At 41.4% G+C, this 13,010-nt stretch overlaps 1 protein-coding gene, 2 long non-coding RNA genes and 2 other non-coding genes across 7 annotated transcripts; 2 read left to right on the plus strand and 3 right to left on the minus strand.

Moving 5' to 3' along the window:
- Positions 1-361, plus strand: LOC115047907 (uncharacterized). The gene is made up of 2 exons (XR_003841035.1): positions 1-43; positions 171-361. It is a non-coding gene; the product is annotated as an uncharacterized LOC115047907 (long non-coding RNA).
- Positions 362-1,894: 1,533 nt separating this feature from the next.
- Positions 1,895-10,452, plus strand: fbf1 (Fas binding factor 1). The gene is made up of 28 exons (XM_029509359.1): positions 1,895-2,344; positions 2,562-2,592; positions 2,948-2,995; positions 3,106-3,151; positions 3,241-3,310; positions 3,394-3,444; positions 3,547-3,688; positions 3,808-3,891; positions 4,331-4,453; positions 4,545-4,677; positions 4,961-5,109; positions 5,195-5,288; positions 5,371-5,751; positions 5,896-5,952; positions 6,038-6,108; positions 6,990-7,039; positions 7,127-7,174; positions 7,270-7,401; positions 7,552-7,652; positions 7,902-8,108; positions 8,234-8,341; positions 8,596-8,735; positions 8,865-8,983; positions 9,154-9,330; positions 9,463-9,600; positions 9,687-9,780; positions 9,903-10,030; positions 10,265-10,452. Exons 1-28 carry the CDS (start codon positions 2,342-2,344, stop codon positions 10,346-10,348), a joined length of 3,009 nt encoding a protein of 1,002 aa, XP_029365219.1. The 5' UTR covers positions 1,895-2,341; the 3' UTR covers positions 10,349-10,452.
- LOC115048096 (uncharacterized) lies at positions 10,148-12,426 on the minus strand. Of its 3 annotated transcripts, none has more exons than XR_003841039.1 (5): positions 12,281-12,426; positions 11,922-12,058; positions 11,673-11,736; positions 11,432-11,483; positions 10,148-11,253 (listed from the first exon to the last, which is right to left on the minus strand). It is a non-coding gene; the product is annotated as an uncharacterized LOC115048096 (long non-coding RNA). The 3 variants fall into 3 exon arrangements; XR_003841040.1 differs by having other exon boundaries at positions 12,194-12,426; XR_003841038.1 differs by having other exon boundaries at positions 12,186-12,426.
- Positions 11,327-11,396, minus strand: LOC115048226 (small nucleolar RNA R38). Its single transcript, XR_003841052.1, has one exon. It is a non-coding gene; the product is annotated as a small nucleolar RNA R38 (small nucleolar RNA).
- On the minus strand, positions 11,563-11,636 carry LOC115048227 (small nucleolar RNA SNORD49). The gene has a single exon (XR_003841053.1). It is a non-coding gene; the product is annotated as a small nucleolar RNA SNORD49 (small nucleolar RNA).
- Positions 12,427-13,010: the final 584 nt, after the last annotated feature.

Raw genomic sequence — 13,010 nt, forward strand, 5'->3', positions numbered from 1 at the left:
GACATGAACTTAGACCAGAGTGGGTCATCCTCAAGCCTACCAGGTAAGCTTTGTCAGATGAAATATTTTCTGTAGAACAAACCAAATAATAAATGAACAGATGTGTTTTTAGTTGCCCATTTCAAAAGCAGTACATCTTGATTTATGTGTGTGTGTTTTTCTTTTTTCAGTGACCAATGATTTCAAGATTTGATTCCCGGATGCAACATGAGAGATTTTCTGTCTTTTCTTTTTCATCTGATTCTTACTCATCTGCACTTAACAGTTTATGCCAAGACTCCCCTAGCAGGAAAAAAAAAACAAAGAAAGAAAAAGTGAGCTTGAAAAACAAGAAGGACTGTTTTTATAACAGCTTTACCTATCTGTCCCACACATGCTCTCATTAATGGAACAGGAAATAGCAACTGAGTGAACTTGGAAGAAGATGAAACCTGTCAAATGCACTATAATTATCATGTCAACTGAATTTATCGCATTACTTAAATTGCCATCTGCTTTGTAACTTCAAAGTTCAACATATGTATGATGAGGTTTTAAAGTGGTAAAACATGTTCCGTGCCTCCATGCAAAAGATAGCACTTCCTTACTTTCATTCAATGCTTTTCTTGCTCTGTCAAATCTAGTGATTTGTTTCCAAATGAATGTATGAGGACAGGATGACCTTTAACTGGATGCATCTTCAGTGGCATAGGTTCTCTTCAGATCATGACACACCTGCTTTCTGCTGAAATAGGAACTGGAGGCAAGCATAGTTCAATGCAGGACTGATCTGACTGTCTTGTGAAGGTTTATGTTGTCCTCATCGACTTAATGAATCAATGAAATGCATGTGTGCCTCCCAACGTGAGTGTCCCTAATTTTCAATGAGTTCCCTGCTTAATGAAAAAGATATACATTTTTTTACAACTGCATTACTAAAACATTTATTTTTCTTTTTGCTGTGACACCTGCCTCCAACTGTTACAGTAGGTGAAATACTTCTTTAGAAATTTGTCTGAAAATGTCCGTGAGATTGGTTGTATTGCTGTCAAAGAGCCAACAGGTCTGGCACTGTTGCCTATGTATTCAATGCATTCTTATCAATTAAATTTGTTTATTTTCAACAACATCAGTCTTTGGACTAAATATTCCTAAATAGCAATATAACATTATCGACACAATCCTAGGGAAAACGTAACTCGTGAATTTATTACAAAACATCTCCAGCTTGACTGAAATGAACTGTGAACACTTTGGTGACTTTGCTACTGAAATCGAACTCAGAAGCAAATCAATAGGTATTACTTTTGTACTGTTGTTTATAATCTGTCAAGAAAACTGTACATGAATGATGAATAAGGAAATACTGTCTGCAAGTTATCTTCATCAAGATTGCAGTTGACCCTCTTCTTAAGAGCTCCTCAGTGCAACTACCATTCAGCAGCACAGAAATAGAATATGTACAACTCCTTTAGATGGAGATTGTTTTCTTGTTTGTACCACGATCATGACATTTTTTTTTTTTTTGAAGACAATAATAAATGGGAAAAAAAATTGTGTGTATTCTGAGTAACGTGCTGACTGATTAGTTATCATGTTGGTATTTAAAAGTCTAACATCAGGCCTGGACCTCACGAAATTAAATATGGACTTGTGAGGTTAAATTATTCAGTTCTTCAGTTTTGCTGTAAATGAGTTGCTTTAACTATTTTTCAAGGCTCTGATGCCACCTGGTGGTAGAAAAAAAATTGGCAAATTACAAAGTTATCAACCCGAGAAACACGTCAAAGGAAGTCCAAAACAAGAAACTCTTTTAAAACAGTCAAGGCCGTAACGGAGTTCAGAGAAAGCTGTTTCCAAAGAAATAGTGGGTCAAAGAAAACTATACTACCCACAATGCACCGCCAACTGTAAACAGGAAACGTACCTTTCGCTGCTTGATACAGTTGTTGTATCGATGCTATAAATCGAGTTGTTTTACTGTTTACTTTACATTTAGCTGTATTTAATTTAATTCATAAAGTAAGCGCAATAAGACTGACTGGGCCAAGGTATGCGCTAACATGTGGCGTATACTGGCGATGCCACTCATTCTACTGTTACTGTATCCCAAGTCAACTGGCCAATTTAAAAACGCCAAACGTCTCTACCAACTCGGAAAACGACCACACCGAAGCTTGGAAGTGTGCACATTGTAAGTGTGTTAGCTCACAGAAGTCGGGAATTGTGTCCTTGTGAAGGCTCTTCGGTGTAGCAGGGTGGTTACCATTGGAGACAGGAGACGCCTAATCAGATTTAGCTGGCGCTAGCTAGCTAGCCAGTTAGCTACGGACGGAGTTGACGGTCCCGGCAGAGATTCAACATGGTGAGTCAAACTGAAACAGCCGTCTGCATTCTCATGATATATTGGTAACAAACCTCCTAACCCTATCCAGAAGACTCCATGACCTCCCAAAACAGGGGGAGGAGTGTTTCCTAGTCATTTCAATGTGTGCAGTTGTTTTGTTGTGTTCTTGTGATGCAGTAGTTGATCCGATTATTCCATCTAAACAGTAATACTATATTTGCGGTGTGATTTACAGGCTACAAGGCAGAAGGGCAGAACGCCCCAAAGTAAGTTCCTCTGGTTTTACTGGAATGACTGTAAACCACACATTTATTGACTGTTTAATTTACATCTGCATGAATTAACTTCAAATGAAATGTTTATATTGCCAGGGAAAACCACGCATTTCTGTGTCAGAGGGCTATACAATCTACATAACACTTTCCTGGTGCTTTCTCCCACAAATATTCAAGATAATTTAGTAATATCGAAATGTATAGGCCATACCGGTGGAGCATGGACACAAGCAATGGCACAAAGAATGACAGAAAAAAACTCTTTTCTATCATAAATATATCAAGAACAATGCAGCGAAGAGTGTACTAAATGTAAATCTTATGTTCACCATACGGTTTTCCCAAGGTTCCTTCGGAAATGATGAGTTTCTTGACAGCTTATTTGATGTAAAAAGTAAGTGGGCACTGTTCTGTAGTCTTAAACTAAACAGTATCATCATTAACATCATAGCATCATCATTTTGAAACTTTAATGTGTTAATATTATATAATGTCTCTTCACAGAACATCCAGTCAGGGAGAGAGCATCTCGTGGTGGACCCTTGAACCGGTAAGTCGGAGTTGGAATCTAAGGAACTCTGAAATTTATACCTAGATTACTCTTCCTCTTTATCAGTAATATTTCATTTTCTTCTCCAGCTCTTCTGCCACCGATGACATTTTCAGTATGCTAGCAGAGGAGATAAAGAGGGATGGTGGTGACACTGAGGTGTGTAGAGAGAGTAAATTCACTCTCTTATGCTTTGGAATATTATACTGACATCTTGTTCTTTCCTTCAAATTCTGTCCAAGGACTCAGATGTTTCAGCAGCAGATCCCAATGATATACTGAAGAACATGAAGGTAGATAAGCATAAAACCAGCGCAGAGCTCAGTTTTGCTGTTTGTGTGTGCATGGTCACGGGTTCATTTGTGGCTATTGTTTTTCTGTTTATCTTCATGCAGGACATGGATGATTTGGATGCAGACCTTTTTGCATCAAAGACAAAGTCCACTTCAGCTCCTGCACAAACAAAGCACTTTGATAATGAAAAGCCAAAGAAAAACTTTGCTACATTACAAACTAATGGACAACCGGGGGGAGCAGGTAATTCAGAACAGTTGCATAAATTATCTTCTCATTATTAGTTTCACAGTATTACTGGCTTTGAAGTTTACATTAATAACAGCAATCAGAGAGAGTTGTGTCTCCCTCACTTCACTCAGATGAACCTAGCACAGAAAGGATGAAGCCAAATTCTGCATCTGTGATATCTACAGCACGTAGCTACAAGCAGTTCACCTTCTCTGGTGAGTGAGCCTCTGCCTCTCATCCTATCTGTTGAGGCTGAGCTTGATACAGCTCAACAAGGGAATGAAAGTGTTGTGCATTGATAGCGTTACTTTGTCTTTCTTCAAATTGCTCCATTAATTCAGACAGTGCTCATGAGGAAGGTGGTGGTCAGACATCATACATTAAAGGTACAATATTTGTGTCTGGCCTTTTACTTGTGGTTGAATATTATTGGGGAATATTTTCAGTGGTTCAGAGTCTGTGAGTTTGACCAGGAAGACATCCAATAACTGTGTGTACCATGTATGACCATATATTGTTAGTTGACTTATACATTTGAGTTGTCATTTTTAGGTATGGCAGTAAAAACTAATTCCGCCTTTTTTTCAAATGGTGTGTCTCATATTAAGACACCAATCTACTCTAAGAAAATAATGAATTTCATTTCTTTTACAGATCTGGATGACCCCGTGGATGAACTACTGGGTGACGAAAATAAGCCTAAATCAAAAATTAGCATGCGCCCGACCAAACCTGAACAATCTGTGCAGTCCTCCTCGGCATCTCCAGTTGTTAATAGTAAATTATGAGTGTAACACTTTCCACACTTCTGCACCTTTCATTTTCTAATCATCAAACACTGAACCTGTGTCTTTACTCTTTACCTTAGCTAAGGCAGCAAGGACACCAGCTGATCTCACATTTGATGATGGTAATGATGACCATATAGATGCACTTGGAATCGACAACGTTAAAAGCAATGTCCTGAAAAAAGATTCTCCTCTGTGGAACAGCAAGGAGAGGTATCAGAGCATTTTTCACTTTTACTGTTATACTTGTTTCGTTGTCCTTATTTAGAGCTCAGATACTAAATAATTACTGCCTTAGTGCTTTGGGGTGCATCTAGAAACAAAGTTGAACCTGATTTTGTTCATTCTCATATGATTTGCTTCTAACAAAACTTCATCTTCACTTTGGCCTTGTGTTTCTTGTGTTTGCGAAGCCTCTTTGTTATGCTTTGTGTCAAGACATACTATATACTATATACTGCATCTCTCTACATTTCCTGTGTGTGCACAATTTCAGGGGCGAAACCCCCCCGAGAGCTCGTACCAGACTGGATGAATTTCTGGAGAGTTTGACATCACCTCGTCCTCTGGAACAACCACCCATGTGTGAGAACCAGCCTATGTCTCAAAAGACACAACAGCAGGAGAAAACCATCACTGTGAGAGGTAATAGAATTCCATTGATTGTGAGGTAGCACCGTTTAAGATGATAAAATAACTTGAGTAACTTTAACTTTTTCACATTTACCAGAGCCACATTTAGAAGATGATCTTACATTTGGATCTTACCAGCCCACTGTGGCCTCCACCCTTGAAGGGCGCCTGTCCCGCAGACAGTCTGTCAGGTGTGTGTATATGTTTTGCAGATTTTTGCCATTTTTTTCTAGTGGTCAGCTACACAAAATACAGTTTGCTTCCAATTGGCAGATTTTCCACAGAAGATGTCAGTGACTCTACCCTGGAAAAGAAATCAAAAACAGCCTCTCCCACATCCTCTCGACATCGCAGCTCAGCTGACTGGTTAGGTCTTAAGACAAACGATGACAATGCATTTCTACAGGATGAGACGAAAGCGACCAAGACAACAGAGTCTCCAAAGGTTCCATCCTCTCCCTTGTTGGAGAAAAACTCTTCTCCAACTCCTCAAACAGCAACAGAGAACTCAGCTCCAACTGTTAATATTGCAGAAGAAACCAAGCCAGAGTTCTCCACAATCCAGAAGAAACAAGAGGAGGAGGGTGATGACTGGTTAGCAGGAGCTCTGAACAGGAAGAAAGCTCTGTCAGCTTCAAGCTCGGAGGAAAAAAGGTACAAGCAAAATCTTCTAGATCTAGGAGAAGAATTGGCTCCAGAGTAGTTTGTTAGGTAAAGTGGAAGCCAAACAATAAAAAAAAACAAAACAAGAAACTTGTTTTTCAGAACTGAATGATGGTTGCCCTATTTTGTTTTTAGTAAACAAGCCACTTCACAAATGACCAGAGTGAGCACTACATCTGTCAAAGAATCCAGGTAATGCCTGTGTTGTGGTGATCCAGTAAAGCCACAAAACTATTTGACAATTCAGTCATTCAGTCTTTCTCCATTTTTTATGCAGTAACACGTTTCTTGGACAGCCAAGCCAAACAGCTACCTCAACCCCTGTCAGAGAGGAGAGTACCAAGCAAGGTATGCTCGATTCACCCAAACAGCTAAAAGTCAGTTAGATTTTATTACAAAAGTGTGAGATCCAATTGCAAACCATCAATATTTTATTTAAGTCATGTCCTTCCAGTTCTAAACATGTTTCTAAACTGTTTCTAAACATGCACAGTAGAAGCATAGCAAATAACAAATTAAAGGTATTACACAGGAATTGCATGGCAGAAGTTAGCACTGTTGCCTCACAACAAGAAGGTCACCGGCTCAGTTCCCCAGCCAGGAGCCTTTCTGTGCGGAGTTTGCATGTTCTCCCCGTGCTTGCGTGGGTTTCTCTGAGTGCTAGTAGTTGCTCCTCTCTTCCTGTCTCTGAATTAATACAGCCAGCTCCATATCTAATAACAACATATCATGTTATGCTCATCATGAAAACTGTTATTTCTCTGTATCACCTCCTATTCCTCGCATATAGATTATATTCCCACTTTCCCCTCAACTCCACCCCAATCTCCTTCTGTGTGTGCTGAGTGTCCACCCACCATTCAGGCTTACAGGCCCTCCATTTTACCCTCCTCCTCACCTATTGCTAAAGTAGACCTTAGACACCCTCTTAGTTTTGATTACCCATCTCAGTTTGTGGGTTCTTTACCAGTCTGTGCTCCTAGCATTAGTCAGCCCCAGCCCCAATCCATTAAGGGTTCCAAGGTGCTTAGAGGGCCGAATGAGACTTCGGATGAAACCCAGCAACAGCTGTTATTGACCAGCCTTATGTGTACTACATTGCCTGACACAACGGGGTGTACGTAATCTTAAGAGAAATAAAGTCGTTTTAGATAGAGCAGCATGTTTCAGTGTTGCTGCAATAGCCCAGTTTAGCGTGTGCATGACTGGTGTGTTTCTTTTCTCATCAGGTGTTCCAGAGCAAAACAATATGCAAAACTCATCGACTGTTCAGCAACAGGTGTTCATGGTTTTCAGTAATACTTTTCATTGTTCAGGGCATGATTTAATAAGGGATCTTTCATTCTAAAACACATCTTCTAAATAGGTGGCATTTTTAGCAGAAAGTCTGCAGCAACTGTTACAACAGCAGCAGGTAAGGGTATAAGAAAATACCTACACAGCGCAATTCACAGGTGACAACTTAGTCATTACATGTTTGTTGTTTCTTTACTCACTCTCCCCTTTAAGATGATGCAATCCCAGTTGTTGGGCCGAGAAAGCGTTGGGGATGCAATGGTCCTGCAGACACTCAGAGACAAAGAGCATCAACTGGGAGATTACAAAGCTTTACAGACTCGCATCGTCCAACTGGAAGGACTGGTACGGGAAAGCTTATGTGGTGATGACAGAAGAAGTGTTGCTAATTTAATGCTACTGTGTTTACAAAGGAATGACAATCCTCCATATGTCTCGTAGCTTCAATGTACTTGACTCAACTTGAAACTTGAATAGTCTCCATTTGTTGTCCAGGTGAAGACCTTGCAGCTTGAGCGGGACCAGAGCCAAATATTGCTGGAGAGTGTCCAGCAACGGCATAAACAGGATATGGAGCTCATGGAGAACACACACAAGTAGCTTTCTCTTTGATCACACACACACACACACACACACACACACACACACACACACACACACACACACACACACACACACACACACACACACACACACACACACACACACACACACACAAGTATACTACGTATGTAGTACAAACGTGGGCCATCAATGGACCTGTACATCCATCGTGCATAATTTCATGTGCTTGAGTGATTTATGTCTGTGTGTATACTTTAGCATTGTATGTATTGGAAATCCAGGGCTCGAGTGAAGCTGCTTGAGGAATCAGCATCCCAGAGGGATGCACGATCGCGGCAGGAATATGAATGTCTAATGGAACGGCTGGCCACAGTGACACGATCTGCTGAGCAGGAACGCTCAGTGCTACAGGCTCAGTACCAGCACAAACTGGCACAGGCCCAGCAGGACAGAGACTGTGAGGTGGAGAGGCTCCGAGAACTCCAGAGGTCAGTTTAATATTTCTGATCACTCTCATTTTGATTTACTCCTCCCCAGGAGATGGAGGAGATAATAATGAAAACCCATAATTTAAGACAAATAAGTGAGTTCATGTGTACTATATTTTGTCAAGGAAATCTATTTTAGAGATGAAGAAAGACCATGAAGACCAGGTCCAGAGACTGAAGAGATTAAAGGATGAGGAGATTGATGCTGTTACGAGCGCAACATCTCAGACCAGGTAATTCATTAGGAAAAGAAAACAGTCCCATTCAGTTATATATATTTAGCATGCATTGTATTGTTTGTTGTGTAAAATATTAGGTCTGATACTTTAACATAAACATTAATTTAACTCTAACAGAGAGCCTGAATTATTCTTTCTTGATTCCAGGTTTCTTTAAACAAACAAACAAACTTTTAAAACTGGCCAAACAATTGGTGAAGATTTCAGAATTTTCTAGTATCTACTTAAATCCGGCTGTCTTTGTCCAGGTCACTTACAGTGGTGATTGAGCAGATGGAGCAGTTTTCCTCTCGGCTTGGAGAGCTTTCCTCTCGAGTTGAGAGTACACATGAACACACAACCCATGGCCTGGAGCAGGGAGCACGGCACAGAGACGAGCAGCTTCGAAGTACTGTAGACCCACACACACTGATATAATATACCATACTGTCTACTGGGTCAAGACACACGTCTTCTAATGAGATGCTTGCATCAAATTGCAAGCGGGTTAAGGTCATTCTCTGAATGTACTTTTCAGTATTGCAAGACCGTCTGGCTCAGCAGCAGAAAGCCATGGCAGAAGAGAGAGCTTATCTCAAGGAAATCATTTCCAGGTTGGACACCCAACTCATGGAGCAACAGAGACAGCCTGAGAAGGTCAGTGTAGTAAAGAAAAACCTTAGCTACACACTATTTACTTCAACAAAGCTGAATAATACAACTGCATACAGAGAAAGAGCTGAAAATAAAAAAAGAAGAGCTGAAATGAGCTAAGGTGAGGCTGCTTTATTATTTGAAACGCCTAATAAAAAAAAATTCTGTTGCAGGAACAAGATGACCTAAAGCTTCGCACTGCAGAGGTAAAACAGAAGCAGATGGATGTTGCACTTGAGCAGGAATCTTTAACGAAACTAAGAGAGGAACTAGACAGAGAGAAAGAGAGAATTAACAGCATCGCCCTAAGACTCAGAACACGATCCCAAGAGGTGGAGGCCTTCAGCAGGGTAAATTTAAAACTCAGACCTCCACAAGAAGTGTCAAAGTCAGCTTTATTTGTCTCCTCACGGGAGAGATTGTTGTGGAGATAGGAGAAAACGATATGCAATATCTTTTTTGGACCACACTTTTCTTTGTAGCTTGCTGCTGATAAGTATGAGGAAGGAGAACGAGCATTAGAGGAGGCAAAACGAGTGGAAGCTGGGCATGAGGCAAGGTTCAGAAACATCCAAATCCAAACAGAGCGGCTGAGACAGCAAGAACAAAGAATCCTTCAGGTGTGCATCGCAGATAATGAATAGCACTGATTCGATGCATTGTATCAACTTGAAGTCAGGATCATTCAGTGCCATTTTTGTTACAGGAGCGAGTGCAGTTAATTCATCTGCAGGAGACAGAAAGGCTGAGGCAGGACTCTCACGCCACCTTACCACAAATTATTCCACCCATCTCACCAGGTGGTTTAGTTCTGACTTTCAAGTATTCACCAGAAACTGTTATTATACCAACTAAAATTTCAAGTCAATTCAGTTCCAAAAATATAACAAGCAACTTTTTTTTTCCCCCCTCTTCAATCTAGACTCAGCAGCAGTGTTGCCAAACCCTGAGCTGGTACCAACCCTAAACATTCCTCCCATTTCCTCTGCCAACATCTCATCCATGGCACTTCAGGCTGGTCTGGCTCTGTGGAAGTACGTTGATGCAAAGGTATGGGACAATTTCCAGCTGCAGGTAACTGTTACACTTGTGCTCAAGATGGCAAACAAATCTGTTTGCTGCATTAACATCGTAGGGTGTGACATCAAATGGACACAAGGGTTGTTGGTGTATAGGCTTTATTGGTCATGTCTAAATAGTTTTGTGACATCTCAGATACAAAAACAATGCCATGCTTAAACATTCACATTTTTAGCCCAGATAACAGGTTGCGTTTCCCTACAGGACCGTGAATACCTTGAAGAACAGCAGATCTTTCTAGAAGATTTAAAGAAGAAATCATACAGATCATCTTTCAACACAGACTGACCAATGAGTGCTGGCCATGTTGCTCCTAATATGCCAAACACCTGAGTGTGCTATTTTTCTTGAATTTGATAAAAATTTAGTATATTAAAATTGTTTAAACTTTGCATTCAACCAATTCCACTGGTTTTATACTCCCTGTCTGCATTAAGACTTGAGAATCAGCCTCATCTACACACGACTGCTACCAAAACCACAATGCATGAGCCCCTTTTGCTCCCTCCTGCGGTTGGTGAGCCTACTGGAAGGAGGACCCATGTCACCTTCTCAGGCTTGGCTCAGCCATCAGGCGCTCACATACGACACCCAACCCCAGGCCAGGCTCCAGGGCAAGGCCCCGTATTGCCATTCTAGATGACGTAGCTGTCCTGCATTGTCTTGCTTCCTCAAGGGGTTTTGGAATCATTCTTAATCTGACCCATCACTAGTATTTACTATGTTTTCCTTGGACCCTGTGGTGGGCTCACAGGATAGAGGAGCAGTTGCCACATAACTTTTGGCCTCGGGCCAGCCACTCACACACAGCCTCTCCATCTGGGCCTGGCTCCAGACAGGACCCATGCACGGTCACTTTACACCTTCCTTCCTTTCATGCAGACATTATGCACCATTATGGTCCATTATATGGACCAGCTCCAGACAACAGAGCTCCTAGATTCACAGTGACACCCAAACCGCTCCACCACCAGGTGATGGTCCCCAGAGAGGATCCCAATCAATCGGGTGCAAACCCATTCACAACAAGATGGCGGTTATACATCTTGGCTGGCCTCGGAATGAGTGGGATTCCCCCTGGAAGAGCTAGGAGGTTGTGTCTGGGCTTTTCTACTTAGACTGCTGGCCCCGGATAAAGCAGCAGAAGAGTCAGTCTCATCCTGGAGTTGAGTGCATTTCTCCAGGAATGTCATCTGAAAAGCACCAAAATAAATAAAAAAAATTACAATTTTAACAAAAACCACCAATTACATCCTATACCTCCAACTAAGCCTCAGGTTACCATGACTCCACACTTGAATTCAGACAGGGATAACTTGTATCATCAGTGGCTTGCTATTAACTTTGTGTCAATCTTGGAAGATTAATTACCTGCTTTGATATCTGAGGATCCACAAAACTCATTGATTTTCTGCTGTTGCATCTGTATGGGGAAATTGTACAGTCAGGATAATCAAGCATTGAGCCTACAGAGACCAAAAACAAAAATGCTGTACAATACTTCTCAGAACAGCTCTTGCCATCGTCAGTTATCGCATCAGACGGCACTTCCTATGCAGCAGCTTTCATCACTGAATCAACAGAAACTGGGATCACTAACAGAAACACATACCTTTAATGTGTGGCTGCTCTTCCCACACGTGGTCATTGCAAAGTGGGACATCGGGACCACAAACCTGAAAGAACGTGTTACATTAGTGGCAATTCATCAGTAGCCTGCAGCTTTACACGTCGGTCTGCAGCACAGTCAGATACCATTGCTTTCCACACTTAAGTATTTCAGACAGGGATAACAAACTCATCATGTTAACTGCAGAGAGTTAGGAACAACAGCAAGTCCACCACTCATGGTCGGTCTTACCTTTCATTACAATGAAACCCTTCACCATTGTTGGCAGGAGGTTGATCCTCATTCCAGATCATCCAAAGTCAGCAGCGAATGGAGACGATCAGCCCTGATTATGAGCCTGTGAGCTAAGGCGCCACGTGGCCGTTCGACTGAAAAGAAAAGCACCATTCAAAGTTTACATTTAAACATAAAGTTGTAATTATCTATGCTCGAATTCTTTATTAAGTGTTCCCTGATTTAGGCAGGTTTAACCTCTAATAATAACCTCTATCCTACCTGCTCACCCTGCACGTGTTTGCCCGACTCGAAGACATGCTAACAGCTAGCCAGCTAGCTAGTTGATCTAAAAGCAGCAGAAGACTTTCACACACCCGTCTCGACCATGTTTGCCTGTTCACGGCGGTTCGTCTGCAGCAGAGCGCCCACTGAGACATAAACGTAGCACGACATGTAAAAACCTCATGCTGCAGTTAGTGTTGGCGGAGTCTCTGCTCTGAGACCCGGCCGTCACCTCACCCAGTTCAGGAAGACCCGCAGTCTCGCGTGAAAACGTTTTTAAAGCGAGAACACGTCACAGACCACGTGAGGCCAGAGAGGGTGCGGGGAAAGTTTAGTTTTTTTTGCCTCTCTGTCAATTCAGTGTCCTTTAAAAAGACTAACAGGCATAGTGGAAAAATATTAAAACTGTAACAAAGACTCAACAATAGCTAAACACATGATGGGTGCGAAACTAGTTAGATTGTTAAAGAGAATATATATGGTGTTATATTGGCCTATAATAATGAAAAGCAATGCGTTGAAAACTCCAGAAAGTAGCTTGAGTAAGGATTATTTACTAAGAACTTGTTCTATAAAATTAATAAAATCGACGGCTCTAAAAATGTGAATGCGGTCGAAAATCAGTTCACGTGTATTTTAAAGGTGACCCTGTATCCGGTTTCTGTCCTTTGATTGTTCACATTGAATGATTTCTTTCCAAATGACAAATATAATGTGTGTATATGTGTTCGAGATTTGCATATTTGCAACCAGTGCATTGAAAGTGTGTGACTGCACCTCGGGGCTGCACAGAGGGGACGGGCTGTGTTCGATTCCTCAGGA

Source organism: Echeneis naucrates, chromosome 8 (genome assembly GCF_900963305.1).
Source record: "Echeneis naucrates chromosome 8, fEcheNa1.1, whole genome shotgun sequence".
In the NCBI taxonomy this organism is placed as follows: domain Eukaryota; kingdom Metazoa; phylum Chordata; class Actinopteri; order Carangiformes; family Echeneidae; genus Echeneis; species Echeneis naucrates.